We start from the raw sequence: 20,118 nt of genomic DNA on the forward strand, positions 1-20,118 counted from the left end.
GAAAAAGGTGGGGATTGTTATGCTTAACGTTGACATCTTACGTTAGTAACACGAACTATGTCCCAAAAATTTCATTTAATTATTTTCGTATATACTTTTTCTTGAAAGATGTCGCTACTTAAGTTCAGAGAGGTAGTATCATTGAATTTATAACTATCGTATGTATTTAATAAAGATTTTTTGTTCTAATTTACTACTAGCATTTCTTAAATCACTGAAATATCCTAAATTTGTGTAAAAAGAAACAAAAAAAGCATAGTAGTAGTCGATTACTAACGGTTAAGGAATTTGCTCTGATGTATAGGCAACACATCATACTCCACATTTTTAGCGCTTTCAAATTTGAATAGAAATGCGCTAGTGTCCGCGCTTGGTCGGTCTGTCTGTCCCTTTCTTTTTATCGCAGGGTGTGTTGTGCAACTACTAGATAAGCCACATGTAATATAAGGACAGCTCCCTCTTTCAACCCTCTACACCACAGTACCCCCTCAGCAGACGACGGTGAAAGAAGTAGAGGAAAAATTCAATTAGTACTGCAATTTCTCGGACGTTTTCTATTCGGAAGGTTCCGCTGTAGTTAATTTGCATTTCCATGTTGTTAGGTGCATTTCTATTCTTCCGTTGAGTGAAAATGATTTCGTTATTCAATGATTCTTCCCAATTTTGCATATTTTCGTCATTTATTAAGCGGCAGAGCAAAGCTATGCAAGCTTTATAGGGGATCGAGTCGATGGTGTTCGTCTGTCCGTGAACACGATAACTATCAAACGCTTGGACCGATTTGGTTGAAGCTTTGCACAGTTGACCTATACGCCACAAGTAATAAGCCTATTGAAAATGGGTCAAATCCAATGACCCCTTGGGGTCACGCCTCTCTATCTACGTCAAACGCTTGAACCTATTCAGTTCAAACTTTGGACAGTAGACTTATATGCCACATGTAACAAGTCTATTGAAAATGGGTCAAATCCAATGACCCCGTAGGCTTACGCCTCTCTGTCCCTGGTAAACGCTTGAACCTATTCGGTTCAAATTTTGCACAGTTAACATATATACCACATGTAACAAGCCAATTGAAAATGGGTCAAATCCAATGACCCCTTAAGTTCACACCAAGGTGCTTTGCCGCTTTTTTTAGATGCTCTTTAGGGGTTTATTGCTAAACACAATGGACCATGTATAATTACCAAAGGCTAATTATGTAAACAAGTTTACGGAAAAGCTGTAGTTCATGTTTGTATGAGGATGCACAAATACATGTTTCTTTACTACGTTCTTTACCACCCGCAGTAAATAAGGCAGTAAAAAATGACCCCCCCCCCACTTTTTTGTCGGAAATACATGTTTTAAATCAGGAATCCGAATCAAACAAAATCTCGATGATGTCGATCGGTCTCCCAGTCTGTGGGTCTGTCGGCCTGTCTAAACCAAATTTGGTACACATATTCGTAGACATATAAAAGAAAGAACTGAGAAGCTTTTGTGGAGAATCGCACAAGCGCAATTGTGTCAAACTTTCATTTCCAGCTAAACGGCTGAACCGATTAGAACCAAATTTGACACACTTAAAACATTCACTTTTATCACGCCGATTTAAATCTCTTAATACTCGTAGCACTTAAGTAACTTTCTTCTATAACAAGAACTTTACGATTATAAAGACTGACTGACAAAGGGCGATTGAGACATTTACAAGAAATTGGTGATGTCAAAACAAAAGCTTTTTCGGTTAAAAAAAATGCGCTTTATCTGCACAATTTATACTTGTTTTATTTTATTCTCCTGTTAAAGCGAAATGTCGAATTCTCCAAACAAAAGTTAATAATTTATCGAATTATTGCTAGCAAATATGGTAAGCAAAGTTTTAAAATCGTTATTTTAAATCATTGCATTGTAACCAGCAGAAGTACCTCGTTTTAAATGATTGTATTGATTTGAAGATATCGTCTTCTGCACAAGCCCTAAATTCCGCTAATTCGCTTTGGATTTGACAACTTTTGAGAATAATATGGGATCGTTTCGTTACAATTTACGTTAAAACTCGAAACAGAATTTAAAGAAATATTTATTTATAGCACAGAAATATTCGGTTCACCGCCTCTTTGCATTCTAATAAATTATTTTTAAGCGCTTTCCATAAAGATGCGGTTTTTTTCTTTTAGCTCTTAGCTTGTCTACATAATGAGGTAATTTGGCTCCTTAAATAATTATATTGGATTTTATTACTAATTTACTTATAGCTTCTACATAAATTAAATACATAATTACGTTGTTTCATCAAAAATTGTATGTTATGTCATTAATTAACAATGGCGCCCGTTATTTTGTAATACGGGCTATTTTTAGAGGAATATGGCTATCAAATAAGTCGTTAAAATTAGTATTTAAACAATTCACCTGTGTTAATAGGTATTCCATGTAAGTAATACACTTTAAATTGACCGAAATTGGTGTTTAATGTCACGATTTTGGAAATTCTCTAAGTACATGGCACGAAAAATTAACAAAAAAGAAATTTTGTGGAATTAAAAATAACAAAAAAATTAAATCATTCATATTCCTGCATTAACAAAATAAAGTTCTCTTCACTTGAGAAACAATTGTGTGATAGTAAATTGATTTCGTCAATGTGTTGACAAACATAATATCTCACTCTGGGTACACAGATAATCATATCAGCATAATTTATACACCATTACCAAATTTTATTTACGGTAGTGAATACATGATATTTATACCTACTGGAAAATCCTCACTTGAAGTGACACAAACGATGCAATCTTTTCGGATAGATACCTATTTGTTGTGGTTTGACTATCTTTTAGTTTCTTTTTAATACCCTGTGGACATGTTCCACAATAGCGCATTTTTAATTTTTGTGGAAATGCGCTAAAAATAAGAAATTAAAAAATCGATAGGTTTTAACTCGGATTGTAGATGATAAAAAAATAGGCAAACGTGTGATAAGCTATCGAGATACAATATGGTTCATGAAGTAACTAACACACTGGATATCGACTCAATTGACCACGGGAACTGTTTAGAGTTGTTGCTTCTCATTTCAAAGTTTGACTTCAAAAACCACATTGATAAAAGTGTCAAGAGAAGCAAATTGTTTCATTAAAATAAGAAATCAAAAGGGAGGGGTAACACCACAAAATTCTTATCAAAGACCATCGATGCGCGTATAAAAGTAAGTTCGATGCCCCTACCTCCGTTTGACAAAGTCCTGTTTCCACGTTTTCGGAAACTCCCTGGCAAAAAAAGTTTTAATAGGGGACAATCTCTGGCAACCCGCACACGTCACTGGATGTTGTAAAATGTTGCCAGTAACATCCATGTTACTGTCGCCAAATGTAACCCTTCTTTTACAAACTTAGACTTTCCCTTTTTTATCCGTTTAAGAAACAAAAAAGATCACTTCTACCCTTTTCCTAATCCTGAAAAAAAGTTCAATTCTCGAATGTCCTGCGGTTTTCACCCCTTGCCTCTTGGTATGGTATGGTACCCTCTCCTTTTCTTGACCACTAACCCTGCATTCCCCCCATCCACGGACTCTTCTGCGGCATTTCCTTCAGAGTGGTTTGGGCTGTTTGGCTACCAATAGAATAAAGGTTTTCTTTTTTTTAGTCCTGCCAATAAAGCTCCTAATGTTAACACCCATCTGCACCTTTTCCAAATCCTCTTTATTCTTTTTTCCGTCCTAGGGTAGCCTTCTCTCTCGCACTCGCACTCGTGGTGTCTTCACTCCACGAAAGTTGGGCACCCCCACCTTTGACAAATTGTGCAGACCCATGGTCCTGTTACTCACGCACTATAGGCTTCGTTCTCGTCTTCTAGTTTACCGTAAGGGCACGTACAGAGGGGTCTCGCGACCACTTAAAAGGGTAGTCAAAAGACGTGCCTGTTTCTACCCCAGATGCTAGTACGAAAAGATCTCCCGTCGGATCACCCAGAAAAAAAAGTTTCGAAAAACGCATACTATCGTATTCTTCGCGCGACGCGCTTTACTCTACGACCAAAAATGTCCAAAAATCTCTGAGTGAGGTCTCTAGCTGTTGGTCTTTGTAAGATTGAACCAGAGCTGGGTACTGCTCGCTCGAAAAAGCGCTCCATGCGGAAAAAGCTGCGAGCACTTGTCGGCGCTCGAGCGTTTTTTCCGCTCCGGAGCGCTTTTTCCGCTCGCGAGCACTTTTCACGAGCACTTGCAGTAAACAGCTCGAGCACTTTTAGAAGTGCTCGGAATTCGCAAGCGGTTTCACTTTGCAAAACAACTCGATGTTCGCAAGCATTTTGGAGACAATTAGAGCGATGGTCGCTCGTCTCTCGGGCGGTTTTTTAAAACGCTTGACCCAGCTCGGGATTGAACTAATCTTGACTCTTACCTTGCACTCCCACGAAGTATAATGTTGTTTTATATTACGGTAATGAGACAATAATTCCTGTTGAAATGGTCACCCGTGTAATAAACAAACAAGTTGTAAATCAGCATATGCATGATTAAAGCGCATTTTTGGTAATGCAGGTCAGTATTTTATTAGCGAAGTTTAAAATTATCGATCTCACGAGTAATTTTGGCTGCGTTAAATAATTAATTTTATTTAATTTCAATTGACGGTACGTCTTCATTTTGTAAAACAAATCACAAAGTAAATAATAAGTTTTTATACTGGTAGCGCTATCTAACGGTAAAATTATAGCACCTCCGAAACCCATATCGAAATTATTTTCTTCAATTATCGATCTCATAAGTAATCTAACTCAAAATAGACTAGTGCCTGCACATCTACACTATAGCAGAAAGCTTTTAGTGAAAATTTGAATTCTCTAGCTATTGTAGTTGTGGAGAACTCACGCGGACAGCCGGCCTGCCAGCAATAACGAATATAATAGCGTATTTTTTTCAAAAATGCGCTAAAAAAGGGTAAGTTTTTATGGTTAGAAATGAGTAAAATAGATTACTGTGTATCTGTTTTGAAATTCTTATAGTAGGATATATGGTGATCTTTCAGCTAAGCACATAACAATATTAGATGTGATTTTATGGTAACAGTAGAGGGCATAAAGTCTTTTAGTGAAATTCTTGTTTCTGGATACCATACCCTTCCGCAACAAAAAAAATTGTTGTTTCGATAGGTACTTTTTTTTTTTTTTTTTTATTCTCCTTTAATTATACAATCTGCCATAGCTTATTTAGCAATAAGTATTTAATAGGATTGAATTAATTATTACAAAATGACATGTGGGGCAGAATTCCATCGAAGTCTCCCCTTACATTTTTAATATGTGATGTATGCTATGAAGATAATATAGGTATAGTATTTGACAAAAGCAGTTTACAGTTTATGTTCAAATCTTGTAGGTAAGTCAGATGGTTTGAAACGTTTAAGTCTTCTGGGTTCATCATTATTGTCCATAAGCTGGTGCACAGAATCGTTGGGGTGAACGCTCAGTCTGTCTTTGTATCTTACACTGAAGTTTTTAATTTCACTTTTCACTGTGGGAATTTGTAGATCACTTAAAATCACCTTATTTGGGACGTACCATGGCGCATCAACGATCATTCTCAGTACTTTATTTTGGAACCGGTCAAGCATTGCTAGGGTGGAAGTAGCTGCAGTGCCCCATAGGGATATCCCGTAAGTCCATATTGGTTTAAGAACTATTTTGTAAATTAGTATTTTATTTTCCAATGATAGTTTAGATTTTCTACCGATAAGCCAATATAATTTTTGTAGTTGAAGGCCGAGTTGCTTACGCTTGGTAAATATGTGGGTTCTCCAGGTGAGTTTCCTATCTATATGTAGACCCAGATATTTGACCGTCTCTGAGTGTGGTAGTTGGTGTCCGTTGAAGTTCACTGGAGGGCAATTTTCTTTCCTCATTGTGTAGGTTACATGTTGGGATTTAGTTTCGTTCACTCTGATACGCCATTTTTTGGCCCACCACTGGATTTTGTTGAGGTGAGCTTGGAGATATCTTGAGGCAGCTTGTGGATTGACATGAGAGGCCAAAATGGCCATATCGTCTGCATAGGTCGCTGATGTTGTTAGACGTGATGTGGGTAGGTCAGCGGTGTATATTAAATATAGGATAGGGCCTAAAGCGCTGCCTTGCGGTACGCCGGAGGAGATGGGGTGTAAATTTGTATTTTCATCTTTGTATTTGATTAAAAAGTGCCTGTTTGTGATGTATGATTTTAGTAGTTCAAACATCTGGTAGGGTAGGAACAGTTTGAGCTTATAGCATAAACCTTGATGCCAAACTCTATCAAAGGCTTGTTTGACATCCAAGAACACTGCAGAGCAGTATCTTTTTCCCTCCAAGTCTCTGTAAATCTTGTCGGTTATTCTGTGTACCTGCTCCACGGTACCATGTTGTTTACGGAACCCGAATTGATGTTTAGGAATTAGTTCTTGTTCGTCTAGAATTGGCATTAATCTATTCAGAATCAGTTTTTCAAGTACCTTGGACAGAATGGGTAGTAGGCTTATGGGCCTGTATGATGTAAGTTCCGTAGGTGATTTACCAGGTTTCAAAACCATAATTATTTGCGCTGTCTTCCATTGACTTGGGAAGTGCCGGATTCTGAGGATAGAATTGTAGAGATGTGTAAGGGCTTGTATAGCTTTAGTTGGTAGTTGCTTGATAACTGTCCCAGCAATCAGGTCGTATCCTGGAGATTTCTTTGTGTTGATCTTTTTGATTTCTTCTTCTACTTCTTTAATTCTAAAGGGCTTGAGTGGAAGGCTCATTTGAAACGGAGACTCTAAGAATTCCTGTATTTTGACCTCTTCGTCCGGGAGTTGACAAGGGAAGGGTGTAAACACTTTAGTGAGATATTCAGCAAAGGCATCCGCCTTTCCTTTGTTACTCCTAGCCCAGATACCGTTTTCCTGTTGAATAGGAGCTACGTGTGGGGTTGGTCTTTTTATTCTTCGCGTTGCTTTCCACAGGGAATAGTCTGACTGTTCTTTTGCGCTGAGATTTTCAAGGTAGTTCTGTATTCCTTGATTTTTATGTTGACTAAGGAGTTTTTTTAGATCTTTGTTGGCCCTATTATACTCTCGTTTGTCGAGGTCCGATCTGGTGAGTTGCCATCGTTTCCTGAGTCGGCGTTTTTCGGCTATTTTGTCCTTTATTGTGGTAGGTGTATTGTTAGTTTGTTGAGGGATGGGCAATTTAGGAGTAGCTTCCCATGCTACGTTTTGGATGAGTTCTGTAAGTGAGGTTACTGCTCTCTCAATGTCGTACTCATCTTTTAGTGGGACCTGAAGATCTAATTGGTATTCAAGTCTTTGGCGAAAGTATTCCCAATCAGTTCGTCTACTATAAATTGCAGGTTGAGTTTTAACCTGAGTTATGTGTGAGTTTACAGTTACTATAATGGCCGAATGGTCAGCTGCTAAGTCAAAGCAGGATGAAACGGTACACTGCCGGATGTTTATGCCCTTAACAATACCAAAGTCAAGAAGATCTGGTTTCTTTCGGCGGTCAGTGGGCCAGTATGTTGGCTCCCCCGTGGATAACCAGGTAAGGTTGTTAGTTTGTACGGCAGTCATTAATCGACGTCCGTCTGTTCTTGTTAGGCGGGAACCCCAATGTTCGTGTTTTGCATTGTAGTCTCCTACTGCAATGAACCTATTGCCTAGCGTCTTGAAGAAATGTGTGTAAGCTGCTGGAGTGATTAGGTGTTTCGGTGGACAGTATACTGCTGAGATTATGGCTGGGATGTTTTCAATTTCAATGGAGACGTTGGTAGCTTGGATATGATTTTCTTGATATTTTGCAAGTTCGTGATGTTTAATGCGATTACGGATAATTACTGCGGTTCCTCCATGGGCTGAACCATCGGGGTGATTTGTTGAGTAAACAGTGTAGTGTGGAAATTTAATGTAGCTCCTGGCGGTAAAATGCGTTTCAGAAATCAGGAGTATATCGACTGCATGAATTTCAAGAAATATTTTGACTTCCTGGGCACGTTGGCCTAGCCCGTTGGCGTTCCAAGCTACTATTTTTAGTAATTGAGCCATTATGTTAATTTAGTGATTAGTGTTGTGAGAAGGTTCATGATAGTCCCTATTTGTGTAATGAGATTTTTCATCATGTTCTGTAGTTCTTCAATGCCACTGGCTTGTTGGTTTGGTTGGATCGCTTGATATTGCGGTATGTTTTCTGTAGTAGTGAAGGGCATGGATAGGTCTTGATTTTTTGCTTTGTCTGCGTATGATATCCCTGGCGTTGTTTCGGAATGTAGGTAAGGTCTTTTGTAAAGATTTTTGTCATCTTTTCTTAATCTTGGGTATAGTCTTTCTTGCAATTGTTTGTGGACTAGGCAGCCACGGTAGTTGGCTGGGTGGTTGCCATGACAGTTAACACACCGAACTTTATCGTCTTTAATTGTTCTCGGACACTCTCCTGTGGAATGGACTTGCGTACATTTAACGCATCTGGAGTTATGTTGGCAATAATTCTTGGTGTGCCCAAAGCGCTGGCATTTTAGACATTGTGGAATTATTCTTTTGACGTGCGGGGGTTCTACAACGACACTTGTATTTAGTAATATTTTTGTGTTATAAATTTCTTTGTTGTTATCTTGTTGCTTTAACTCTACTACGAACATAGGTAGGGGTTTTTTGGATGTTCCTTGTTTGATATTCCATATATTAACTACAGTATGCCCAAGCGCTGTTAAACCAGCCTCAATGTCAGTCACGTCTGTTGAGTGATGAATATTCTTTATGACTACTCTAAAGTTTCGGTCTTTTTTCGGTTTGTACGTGTGGAATTGTGTTTCTTTTTCGACGAGTTTTTTAATGATGGTAGAGTAAACTTCGCTTGTTTTACTTTGTATCTTAACTTGTTCGCTACCTAATGCTTTTAGAGTATAGCTGTCGCTGGCTATCTCGTTTAGCAGTGTTACTAGGGGTTGTATGTTTTTGACTTCTGCTATGAAAATTGGTGGAGGTTGCGGGAGTTTGGGAGTATTTTCGCTTCGTTCTTGTGTTAAATCTACATCATCCATTTCGGTACTTAAAGAGTCGAATCTGTTATTAGTTGTAATTGCATCTCCAAGCCAGTATTGGTTCTTTTTGGTAACTTGTTGAGTTTTTTCAGGGCTTCGATTTCTTTTTTTGTTATTTACTGTTTGCCATTCGTTTTGTTGCGGATTGAAGTTTGATTGCTCCATAAACAAAGGGGGCTGTCTTGTTGGTTGATAGTTTGTCGCCGGTTGGGAATATGCATATGCTGGGATTTGTGATAGTTGGTTTTGTATGGGATAAAATTGTTGTGTCATATTGTACATTGATTGGTGCGGTCGCTGTTGTGGTTGGGTTTGTCCCATATGATAATTCGTTGGCTGGTTGAGTGCCATTTTGGATGTGAAGTGGTTAATTATTACGCAGGTAAATGTGCAATGTAAATATGAATCAAAATAATATCACTGACCTGCCGGTCAGGGATAATGATATCGTTTGTGTCGCACTCAGCACTCGATTTACAACCTTGCACTGTGAAAGTCGAATTGAAAGTAGATATATTTTCAGAGATAAAAACTAGCATTTTTCCATTGACCAGAACATGCTAGCGCTTTGGCTACAACGCTCTTGGTAAACCTGTTCAATTCGATTTCAAAAACTGGGTGAATTCCTCGAGTTTCCTTGAACTTCATTATTTACCTCATGTCTATTTGAAGTTACCCTTACATTTTCATTATGTTTTTCGAAAGTTCATCCATACAGGAAATTTGAAGCTGGTCAGGGAACTGGGAATGTTTCTGTACCTGTTTTTACAGTCCACGAGCATGAATAGAATGATTCGGCTAGTGACTCCAAGTTCCAGGTAAGAAATTCTAGGGGAATTTTCCGGGATTTTGGTAAAAAGTTAATGGGTTCTTATGTATAGGCTTATATGATACTTTGCAGCATTTGGCATCACGATGAAAGAGAGTAAGCAGAGGTTTTGTGTACTATTATAGAGAAGTACATATATACCCAAAGAGGAATATAAAAGTTGCGCATCAATTGAGGCAGATACCGACAATCAGACAAATAAATCTCGACCATTAGCACATTGCTTTTGTATTGGTAATATGGGTAATTAAGGTACAGCTAACCGTTTAACAAAGTTAGTTCTAGAAAGGTAATTGTATAATATTGACATCAACTGTATTGCTATTGAATATAAAAATAGTCAACATTCAACTATTAATTTATAAAAATAAATGAGAGTATACTATTTCACTTATGTACATAACAGAAATGAACGGTATCTAGGTAAAACATGTAAAAAATTAAGTAACTGTAGCAAGCGTCTTCATTAATTATCGCCTTCTTAAATAAACAGAGAATTTGGGTTACAGGTAACATTTTAATGAATTAGTATTAATCGTTCCAAACGATCATTGGTGTGAGTACTTGTATCTAAGCAATGTGGACAATCGAAGTACCATGGAAGGTTTTAATTTGTTCGTTGTTCGCTTTAAAGTTCATGCAAAATGTGAGTTTAACATCCGCCGGATTAACACCTACCTACTCAAAAGTTTCTCGTTGGGGTGCCGGCAGTTCAATCATTAACGAAAATGAACCTAGAAGTAATAGACAACGGTGGACCACCAAGTACGTACCTTACGTCCCTTATAAAATGATAATTTAATACTTTCAGTGTAACAGAAAGTAACAAAAGAAGACTAAAACCAGAATATTACAGCACGAAATTTTCAAAATTCGACAATGGAGATACAGATACGGTTCCGGCCAAAGGCGAAGTTCAAGACAGATTTAATCCTGCCCCATATTTTGATTTTGTGTTCAAAGATCCCCCGCGTCCGAATCGACCTCGACCAGTTGCAACAAAAGCTAAGGAGACAAACATCAACTCTAAAATCCCCAGCTTTATATACGACTCACCTACCCAAGCTCAACGCCCTAGCGATTCGTACTTATCTCCTTTTACCTCATACAATCCTCCTCAGTCACAGCTAAGTAATTTAAACGGCACAGTAGATGTGTTTAATTTCCCACCTACTAACGAAAAACCGCCATTAACAGCGAATAAAAAACCGAAGCCTCCATCACCTCCAGCAACATCATACGGAGTGCCAAAGGCTCCCGTCGTATCATCTCTACAAAATACCGATACTTACCTACCACCAGATGCCGTCACTGACGATAACCTCTATCCACCATTAGCTATCAACACACCTCCCAATCCCGATGATTCGTATTTAAACCCTCCTGACTCTATGGATACCCCACCTCAGCCTCAACATCCGTATATACAAGAATATAATCCAATGAAACAAAATGCAAAGCCTTCACATACTCCAACCGTGATGTCCATGCAGATGGCAGAAGGTGAACTCTCACCACCCCCAGCTGACATACCTTACGCCAAATTTCCAGAATACTTAGACCATAATCCCTACGATTTTCATCACAGTCACCACGAAGTGTACCACGAAGTTCACGCAACAACCACCCACGCACCGACAACAACGGAAGCTCCAAGGGCCGGAGCTGGTCATTACAGTTACTATTATTTGGGGAGAAAGTTGTGGTACATTCCCCTATATTTTAGCGTCTATTTTATTGTTTACGTTACCGTACTCATTTTTAAATCAATCGCTCGACATAAAATTCAATTCTCTCACAATTTTGATAAGGGTAGATCTGCGCGGGAATTTAATATTTTAAATCAAACTGTAATCACTGCTATTGAAGAAAGTAGAAATAAGTATATGTAGAAAAAAATAAATATATAAATATTTCAAATTAGTAAAATTATTTCAGCTATTGCGCATTGTACGTCACTCTTTGAGGAAGTAAGGTCTGAATTTGTTGCATTGGGCATAAATCGAATTTTGAGGCTGTTTGCCCACGTTGGTTCATATTTACGCAATCAGGCGATGTTTATGTTAGTGTACCCTCAGCAGCACCTGTACAAAAATGATTTAACCGTACCAATATCCTATGTATTTAAATGATTACTCGCAAAGTTTACAAAAACAATTACTATTTGATGATTCCGTTACTTATATTTAGTAAAATCGTGCGAACAGTGGCAGTTAATTAGTTGTCGTCGATGATTTTATTGGGCATTCAGATGGCAAAATAGTTAGATACGCGAGTTTTACTCAATTACCCTCTGAAATTTTTACTTAGCCGGGGGTAAAAAACGAGCAAAAATTGTAAATACGCGGGAAATGTGATTGAACATTAGTGAGAGTTTATGAAAGATATTAAAAATGCATTATTACTTTTGTGTTCTGTGCTATTTAATTAATGGAGTGTTATCGAAAAGTATATCTACTGCAGTTTATCCATTTGCGACTACCCAAAAGCCGACATCAGAAGTTCCACTCTCTAGGTAAGTTTAGCTTAATGTGAATTACTGGAACGTGTACCTTATTTGTTTAGGTACGAGAAAGGATTAGAGGACTATGACGAACTGCAGTATAGGCAAGGTAGAGGAATGATGGCAGATGAATATTATCACGACCATCACGAAGACAATGTTCCCGAGATGAAAGAAATGAAGAACGAAGTAATGGAACAAAAGGCCGTTGCTAACGACGCTTGGGCAGGATACTACGATTTTATTATTAACGAAGGTTCATTCAAATTTTGGGCAGTATTTCAGGTTAGTTTAGATAATTGAAAGCAGTATTTTGTGCAAACCTTTTTCCTTCATTTCAGTTAGTCACAGCGGTGCTGTTAATATATTCGTCACTAGCTGCGATTTACTACGCAAAATTTAACGTAATTACGACGGACTACGATTATTACTACGATTTCTTTGGAAGGTCGGATAGTGGAAGGTCCGATTCAAGCAGTAATAGTTGGTTTGGAATTAATGCGCAAACCTTTCAAAGGATTTTGGATGCAATTTCGTCCAAGAAGTATTCTTAACCACGCATTTAGCAGTAGTGTCAGATCCTATTAATTGAATTGAAGAACTTTTGACAATAAGTTTAATTAGGTAGTGAATCTTTCCCAAATATTCTACGAAGTAAAGTGTAGTTAACCCAAGGCACTCACTGAGTAGGGTATTTCATTAGGTTTAAAAGTGAAAATATGTTTAGTTTTATGGGGTTTTTGTTGTAAGGTTGGCGTCTAGTGCGTCTTAAATATCGTAAAAGATTTTACATATTCATTTTATTACGCATTATTTGACAACTATGGGCATGAATTGTAGTTTTTTGTATTTTAGGATAGTATTGGTGCGTAAATGTGTTAAACGCGTATGCATATCTAGTGCTATATTCCACTGAATAAAAGGAATATAAAGTAAATCATCATGAAAGTACCATCGGGATGTTCTATTTGTATAGTAAATCATTCTCAAATGGTAACGGTACCTATATTTTTTAAGATCATTTAACCAAAAATTTATTACACCATTATAATTATATGTTAGAATACTTATAAGATTTCAACTTGAATTAACATAATAAAACTCAAAAATGATGGAAATTACGTATAGGTATGGATTATTCGAATGCAGAAATAATCCAACTTATCCAAGAGATTTAATCTCATTAGAAAATGGAAAAGCATTTCACGGTAAAGATTGACTGTGTTTCAATATTTTTTCTCTGCCATTGTTTCCTTTAAAATCATAGTCAGTCATTCTACATTTTTCAATAAACAATATAACTCTAATTGTGTTATTTTATTGTTAAAGAAAATAAATAAGAACATTGGCTATTCCCTGCCAAGTGCTTTTTTTAAAAAAAAACACAAGCATGTGCACCAAACGGCCCAGAAAACGTTTGGTGGTACCATTACTTTACATTGAGACTACAGGTAAGTGTTGCTACCCCTATGATTTCCTGGCGGTGCCAGACGTGCTGTTTTTGCAGAACCTACGCACCTATACCAAGCATTAGTTGCACCTTTATCCACCTGGAAAAGTTGTTATTAAGGGCGACATAACAAGTCAAAACGAAATTTTCGTTGTACCCCTATGTAATACGAAAACAGATTCCATCAGTGTATTTTGCGCGTTCCGACCTTTTTTTAGGTAAGGCAGTAGGCAATTTTTCCGCGCTTAGGTACCCAACCAACACAATTATGTTTAATAAATGGTTTTAAAGCGTTTTGAACGGATAAATTCGTTATTGATACGTTTTTTGTAGACCTATTTTATACTCTACGTGTAAAATACGATTTTTCTTCGTATAAAAGCCATAAAGTTCACGTTCTACGTTGATAATATGTATATAAATAAAGGTTCTTTTAGCAATAATTTGATAAACGTATATAATAGGTACCACTTTGATATACCATTCTAGAATATTGGTATATTTACTTCCTCCAAAATACGAATAAAAATTAGGCATATTCTACGTATCAAGATTACGTGTATTATTTATGTCATAATATAACGAAACTGGTATAACAAACGTTGAAAATAAGTAGATAAATAAACGTTGTTTAGTGTTAACTTGACAAACGTATATAATACGTTTTTTATCTACCATATACCTACTGGAATTTTGAAATTGGTATAAGGAATCGTGTACGATGGCATTCCTTGGTATTATATAGGTACGACCGTTTGATTCCTAAATTTATTTCTGTAGACATTTTAAAACTGTTCATTTTGCACATTTACTTTACGTTACCGTATTAGATCAATACCGTGATTATATTATAATATACACAGATGGTGCGAAGACGGAAGAGGGAGTGGGAAGTGCATTTAGTGTTACAGAAAAGACATATAATTGGTCACTTCCAAAATATACAAGTGTGTATACAGCAGAACCGTTGAATGGCAGAACTGTATGCGATTATACCATGTCGACAGAAACACAACCGTGGGGCCCTCGTCTGCTCTCGTCGCTTTTCCTAACTATACAGTGACATAAACAAAAAGAATCCCACGCTAGTACCGTAACCACAAATCTTGCATATAATGTGCTTTTTAAAGTGGTACCTTTTAAATAGCGACCGCAACGAACCCGTTACGACTTTAAAGTACAAAGGCGAGCAACACATTTGTTACTTAATACTTCCAATTTATTGTATGCACGTGTAAAGTTGTTTTACCACCTATTCTACGATCTGAAATTGAATTTGCAACGATACTCTGTGTCAATCATTTTGTACCCTTTTATACCGGGTGGATTTTTTCGACGCAGCATAGAAATTATAATACTAATGGTCAAATGTTCCCTCCTCTAATATTATTTGACAGGGTAAATTGTATTTATGATGTAGAACAAAATTACGAATGCCCACAAATCGTCACCTTCTAATGCGAAAACTGGAAAAGCACTTCTTTCTTGAAAAATCGCTGTTGCACTGGAATCATAACATCAAATACGCGCGTTTGAATTGTCACTGCTGTTTGACGTTTATTACTTTTTACGTTTTTTTAAAAATCATATTAGTCTTCGAAAAATGTGCCCAACACCACAAATAGGTCAAAATCAACGGTTGAAGAGAGCGGCAATAATGAACCAAGCATAATAACGAGCCACGTCGGTTTGCTTTTCCAAATCCATATGGCACCACTAATTTTTGTACAAAGCGCCCGAAAATTTAAAGGGTTTGTAATTTTAATCTACAAAAGACTTAAATACGCTTTACCTCTGATACAACTGAATACCTCGCGATCTTCACACATACATCATTTTTACAATATACCTTAAGGGGTTGATTCTGTCCCACCAGATCAGCATAGCTTGTAAAAGAAATTTTTCGAATTACTTTTATTTGTGGTACCTGCATACACAATTTAGTTTAAATATCTTAACAAATAAAAAAATTGGGATTGCGCAAATACTTATTAACACAGAAAACCGGACATTCATATGTTTTTTGTAACAAGAGAAACCCTTTTTGGAGGTTTGAGCAGCTTTTGGGCTGTCACTTTTTGGCTCGTTGGTCTACGTACCCAAAAAACAATAGCGACCTTTCATATATCCTGAAGAACATGTGTATCAATTTTCAAAGTGACCGGACGTTTCTACGCAAAATTATCGTGCACACGGACAGACAAACGAACAGACAGACAGCAGTACAAAATTATAAACAATCTCGAGGATCGTTATAATAATTAGAGTATATAGCATTGTAAATCCTGTTCTGCGTCACGGAAATCACCACCCTGTGTGTATAGATCTAAAGGTACTTCGATACAAAACACAACAAATGTTTCTAATCGTTTACTGCAGACCGTAATAATGCTTACTTCCTTCGCAAACGTAAAAATGAACAATCAAGACAATCTTAGAATTGAATGTAGCATTTCCGCATGAATTTCCATTCCCACACGTAGATATACTATAATGTTTGCGAGTCTAAATTTACATTAACGGAATTTTATGTATTATAAAAAAGGTTTCAAAATAGCTCGACCAGTTCTAACAAGTTTTTTTTTAATAACCTTATGACAAGTTAGAATCAAGAACCTTCAATTAATTTTTTTAGTAGATGCCTACGTTTAATCATTATTTACGATTTAGATCTATAAAGTTGTGTTACAATAATTTGCGCCCGCCTTCTTGTAGGAACCGAGTAACTACTATACTTAGTCAAAAATAATAATTTTTTTATATTAATAACTTAGCTTCAAAATTATTGGTAGTTGTAAAGATTGATGGAAGTTAGGTTGATACAGCGAGGGGAACACTATTATTACACTTTTTTTCACAACTAGCTAATTTCGTCGCAGGAGGGGTGTATATTTTATACTCCCTGTATGAACAAAAAATGCATCGACGTGTTTGTATATAAAAACTGCTTAGGTCTAGTTGAAAGAATCAAAATGATCGGAAATAGGCTTCATCACAAGTTCGATCCCACCCCCCAGTGTGGAATTAGTATCAATTAAGTACGGTTGTGTTTATAATAAACAATTTTCCAATGTGGTAAACAATTGAATAAACTCATTTACATGATGATAAAGTTAATTTATTTAAACTTATGCATGAATATGCATCAACTGGGTCTTAGAAGACATATTATAAACGAGGAAGCGCAATAGAGTTCAATGGCACGGACTGCACTGCTTATACTTGCCTGTATTTCCAACACATCATTTCGTTAATTTTCGTAGGGTTTACATGCGCATTCCTGCAGCCCTGTTTGGATTTTGAATTTTTTGAGTGGAGTATAAAATTGTGCGCAATTGCTGATGTACTTTCTTCTTTACTGCCATTACCAACATTTTTGGGCTTCAGCCTAGAAACTCAAACTGAGGGTGGAATGTCTTATTCTGTCAGCGTATACAAATTTTCTACCTGCTTCCAGGTTTTTCTTTAACCCCAGAGCATTGAACTTCTAGAAACTCTGGAAAAGCGTTCAAATCCACTTGAGAAGACGGTATGCGGTACCAACTTACGGTTACGTGCCAAAGTGATAGGTAGGATTAGAGTACCAAGTTGGTTGGCCATTAAAGTGACTACTACCGGCATTATAGGAAACATGAAAGCATCCTCTGTCTAGAAATTTGAAAACAATCGGTTCTTCTACGGGGGGGGGGGGGGGTTAGCTCTGAGGTACACCACAAAAACGTTTTAAAGTACTCCTTTCTCGAAAATAAATTACCATACAGTTTTTTTTTAATTGCAGCTGATAATTAAAAGTAACAAAATATACAATCCACACGAGGTGCGTCGCCTATCATTGTATTTCAGCACTTTCATGCTACGACAAAAAATGATAAATTCATTGTTAAAACACTTCAATTAAAACAGAATTTTTTAACAACCTAACATCAACCCCAATATTAGAGAAACGTGTTAATAATTTATTAATGGTGCAAGAAACTAAATACAGCACATACTTTCCAACGGGCCATTATGATCTACAGGCCAGGTGGCAATCGCCACCCGCCCCCCCGGGCCAGTGCGCCCCTGGCCTTTTTTTGAGCCCCGAAAAAAAATTGTCTCAGATCGAAATTTTCTAATAGAATGTGGCCTTTAGAATCCATAATTTCAAACAGTTCTAAGATTGGGCTACTAGTTCAAAAGTTACATCCCTTTGAATTTTTTTTCGAAATTGGTTTCTAGTCTATAACTTTTGATTGAGAAGTCTGATCGAAAAAGTACTAATTGATTTGGATTCTACGCACCCAAATTAATAAGAAAAAGTGTTTTCCCGAGAAATTTTGGTGTAGTCGATTTTTGGTAAAAAAGGAAGGTTATACACTGCCTTTTTTTGAGCCCCGAAAAAAATTCTCAGATCGCCCCGGAAAAAAAATTTTCTTATAGAATGTGGCCTGTAGAATCCATAATTTCAAACAGTTCCAAGATTGGGCTACTAGTTCAAAAGTTACAGCCCTTTGAATTTTTTTTTGAAATTGGTTTCTAGTCTATAACTTTTGATTGAGAAGTCTGATCGAAAAAGTACGAATTGATTTGGATTCTACGCACTCAACTCAAATTAATAAGGAAAAGAGTTTTCCCCAGAAATTTTGGTGTAGTTGAATTTTGTTAAAAATGGAAGGTTATACACAGGGGCGGACTGGGTACTTACGGGCCATTAAAGTATTAGTGTAGTAATGAAGGCGGCGAGGGGGGGGGTTACCTCTGAGGTGCACCACAAAAACATTTTAAAGTACTCCTTTCTCGAAAATCAATTACCATACAGTTTTTTTAAAAATTGCAGCTGATAATCAAAAGTAATAAAATATACAGTCCACACGAGGTGCGTCGCCTATCATTGTATTTCAGCACTTTCAAAATACTACGACAAAAAATGAAAATTCATTGTAAAACACTTCAATTAAAACAGAATTTTTTAACAACCTAACATCAACCCCAATTAGAGAAACGTGTTAATAATTTATTAATAGTGCCAGAAACTAAATACAGCACATACTTATACATTTCCAACGGGCCATTATGATCTATAGGCTAGGTGGCAATCGCCACCCGCCCCCCCGTGCCAGTCCGCCCCTGATTAAAAGCTACCTTTTTACAGGTAAATTTGCAAAAATGCGTTAAAAAGGTAGTGCGCATTGTGAGGCGTCGTTACCATCGCTCATCAGACGAACTTAAAAGCTCAGTGACATGAATCCTATAAATCCGCGTTAAAACGCTATGAACTGACTCATGACGTTTTATTGAAATCAGCGTATCAACGATCCCTTGGGGTGTAGTCCACAAGATCTCCTCTTAAGAACAAGTACCTTTCGATCCTGGACCATGGACACTGATTTCAATATCCTTTTCTTCGATGATGAACCCGCTCACGCGAAAATACGTTCCTGTGTTACTAAGACAGGTTCCAGATAAGACTGGGTAGTTCCTAAAGAAAACGTCCGCGCACAAGCGCGGTAATTTCTAACAAGTTAAAAAGTAATCGTAAACGATTTACATAAAGCGCATTTCCACTTGCATTCATTTCCCATTTATAAGATGCAACTTCTGTTAAAATCGTAAAAATCCGGCCACAAATATGAAAATAGCGTTGCACATGGGCAATCCATTTTTGACGTGTTACTTCAATTTCAGTTTATGAGAAAAATTTCATTTCAATGCTTTTCTAAATAAGAAAGTTGGAACTGCGCATGCGCAAACCTAAATTTTAAAACTAATGTTAGATTTTCCTTTGTTCCAAGCGCCTAAGTATCAAATTTCAGTTAAATGGTGCCATAGATAAAAAAAAGTTGGCACTGCGCATGCGCAAAAGAAAATTTTGAGACTGGCGCTCGATGATTCTTTATTCCAAGTGCCTATGTATCACATTTCATTTAAATTCTTCCATAAATAAAAAAGTTGGCACTGCGCATGCGCAAAACCAAATTTTGAAACTGGCGTTTGATTTTCCTTTATCTCATGTGCCTATGTATCAAATTTCGTTTAAATTCTTCCATAAATAAAAAGTTGGCACTGCGCATGCGCAAAACCAAATTTTGAAATTGGCGTTTGATTTTCCTTTATTCCAAGTGCCTATGTATCAAATTTCATTCAAATACTTTCATAAGTAAAAAAGTTTGCAATTCGGTTTATAAATGGTCGAGATGCGAAAAGGGCACTGTGAATTTTGAATCGATTCGATTCAACTTTTGGCATTGCGTATTATATGCCTAAATCTATGCCCATATTGAATTTCATGCAATTCAGTTCATAACTAACGGAGATGTAAAAGCGATCGAACA

At 37.0% G+C, this 20,118-nt stretch overlaps 1 protein-coding gene across 1 annotated transcript; it reads left to right on the plus strand.

Annotated features, from left to right (window-relative positions):
- Positions 1-12,107: 12,107 nt before the first annotated feature.
- On the plus strand, positions 12,108-13,332 carry LOC116166247. Its single transcript, XM_031481120.1, has 3 exons — positions 12,108-12,369; positions 12,420-12,642; positions 12,699-13,332. Exons 1-3 carry the CDS (start codon positions 12,248-12,250, stop codon positions 12,909-12,911), a joined length of 558 nt encoding a protein of 185 aa, XP_031336980.1. The 5' UTR covers positions 12,108-12,247; the 3' UTR covers positions 12,912-13,332.
- Positions 13,333-20,118: the final 6,786 nt, after the last annotated feature.

Source organism: Photinus pyralis, unplaced genomic scaffold (genome assembly GCF_008802855.1).
Source record: "Photinus pyralis isolate 1611_PpyrPB1 unplaced genomic scaffold, Ppyr1.3 Ppyr1.4_LG3a, whole genome shotgun sequence".
NCBI classification, from domain to species: Eukaryota; Metazoa; Arthropoda; class Insecta; order Coleoptera; family Lampyridae; genus Photinus; species Photinus pyralis.

Bases quoted from the DNA above. Each gene is read 5' to 3' on its own strand.
- LOC116166247 (XM_031481120.1), top strand. From the start codon at position 12,248: ATGCATTATTACTTTTGTGTTCTGTGCTATTTAATTAATGGAGTGTTA. The intron at 12,370-12,419 runs GTAAGTTTAGCT...TTATTTGTTTAG, and splicing joins TCAGAAGTTCCACTCTCTAG to GTACGAGAAAGGATTAGAGG. The intron at 12,643-12,698 runs GTTAGTTTAGAT...CCTTCATTTCAG, and splicing joins AATTTTGGGCAGTATTTCAG to TTAGTCACAGCGGTGCTGTT.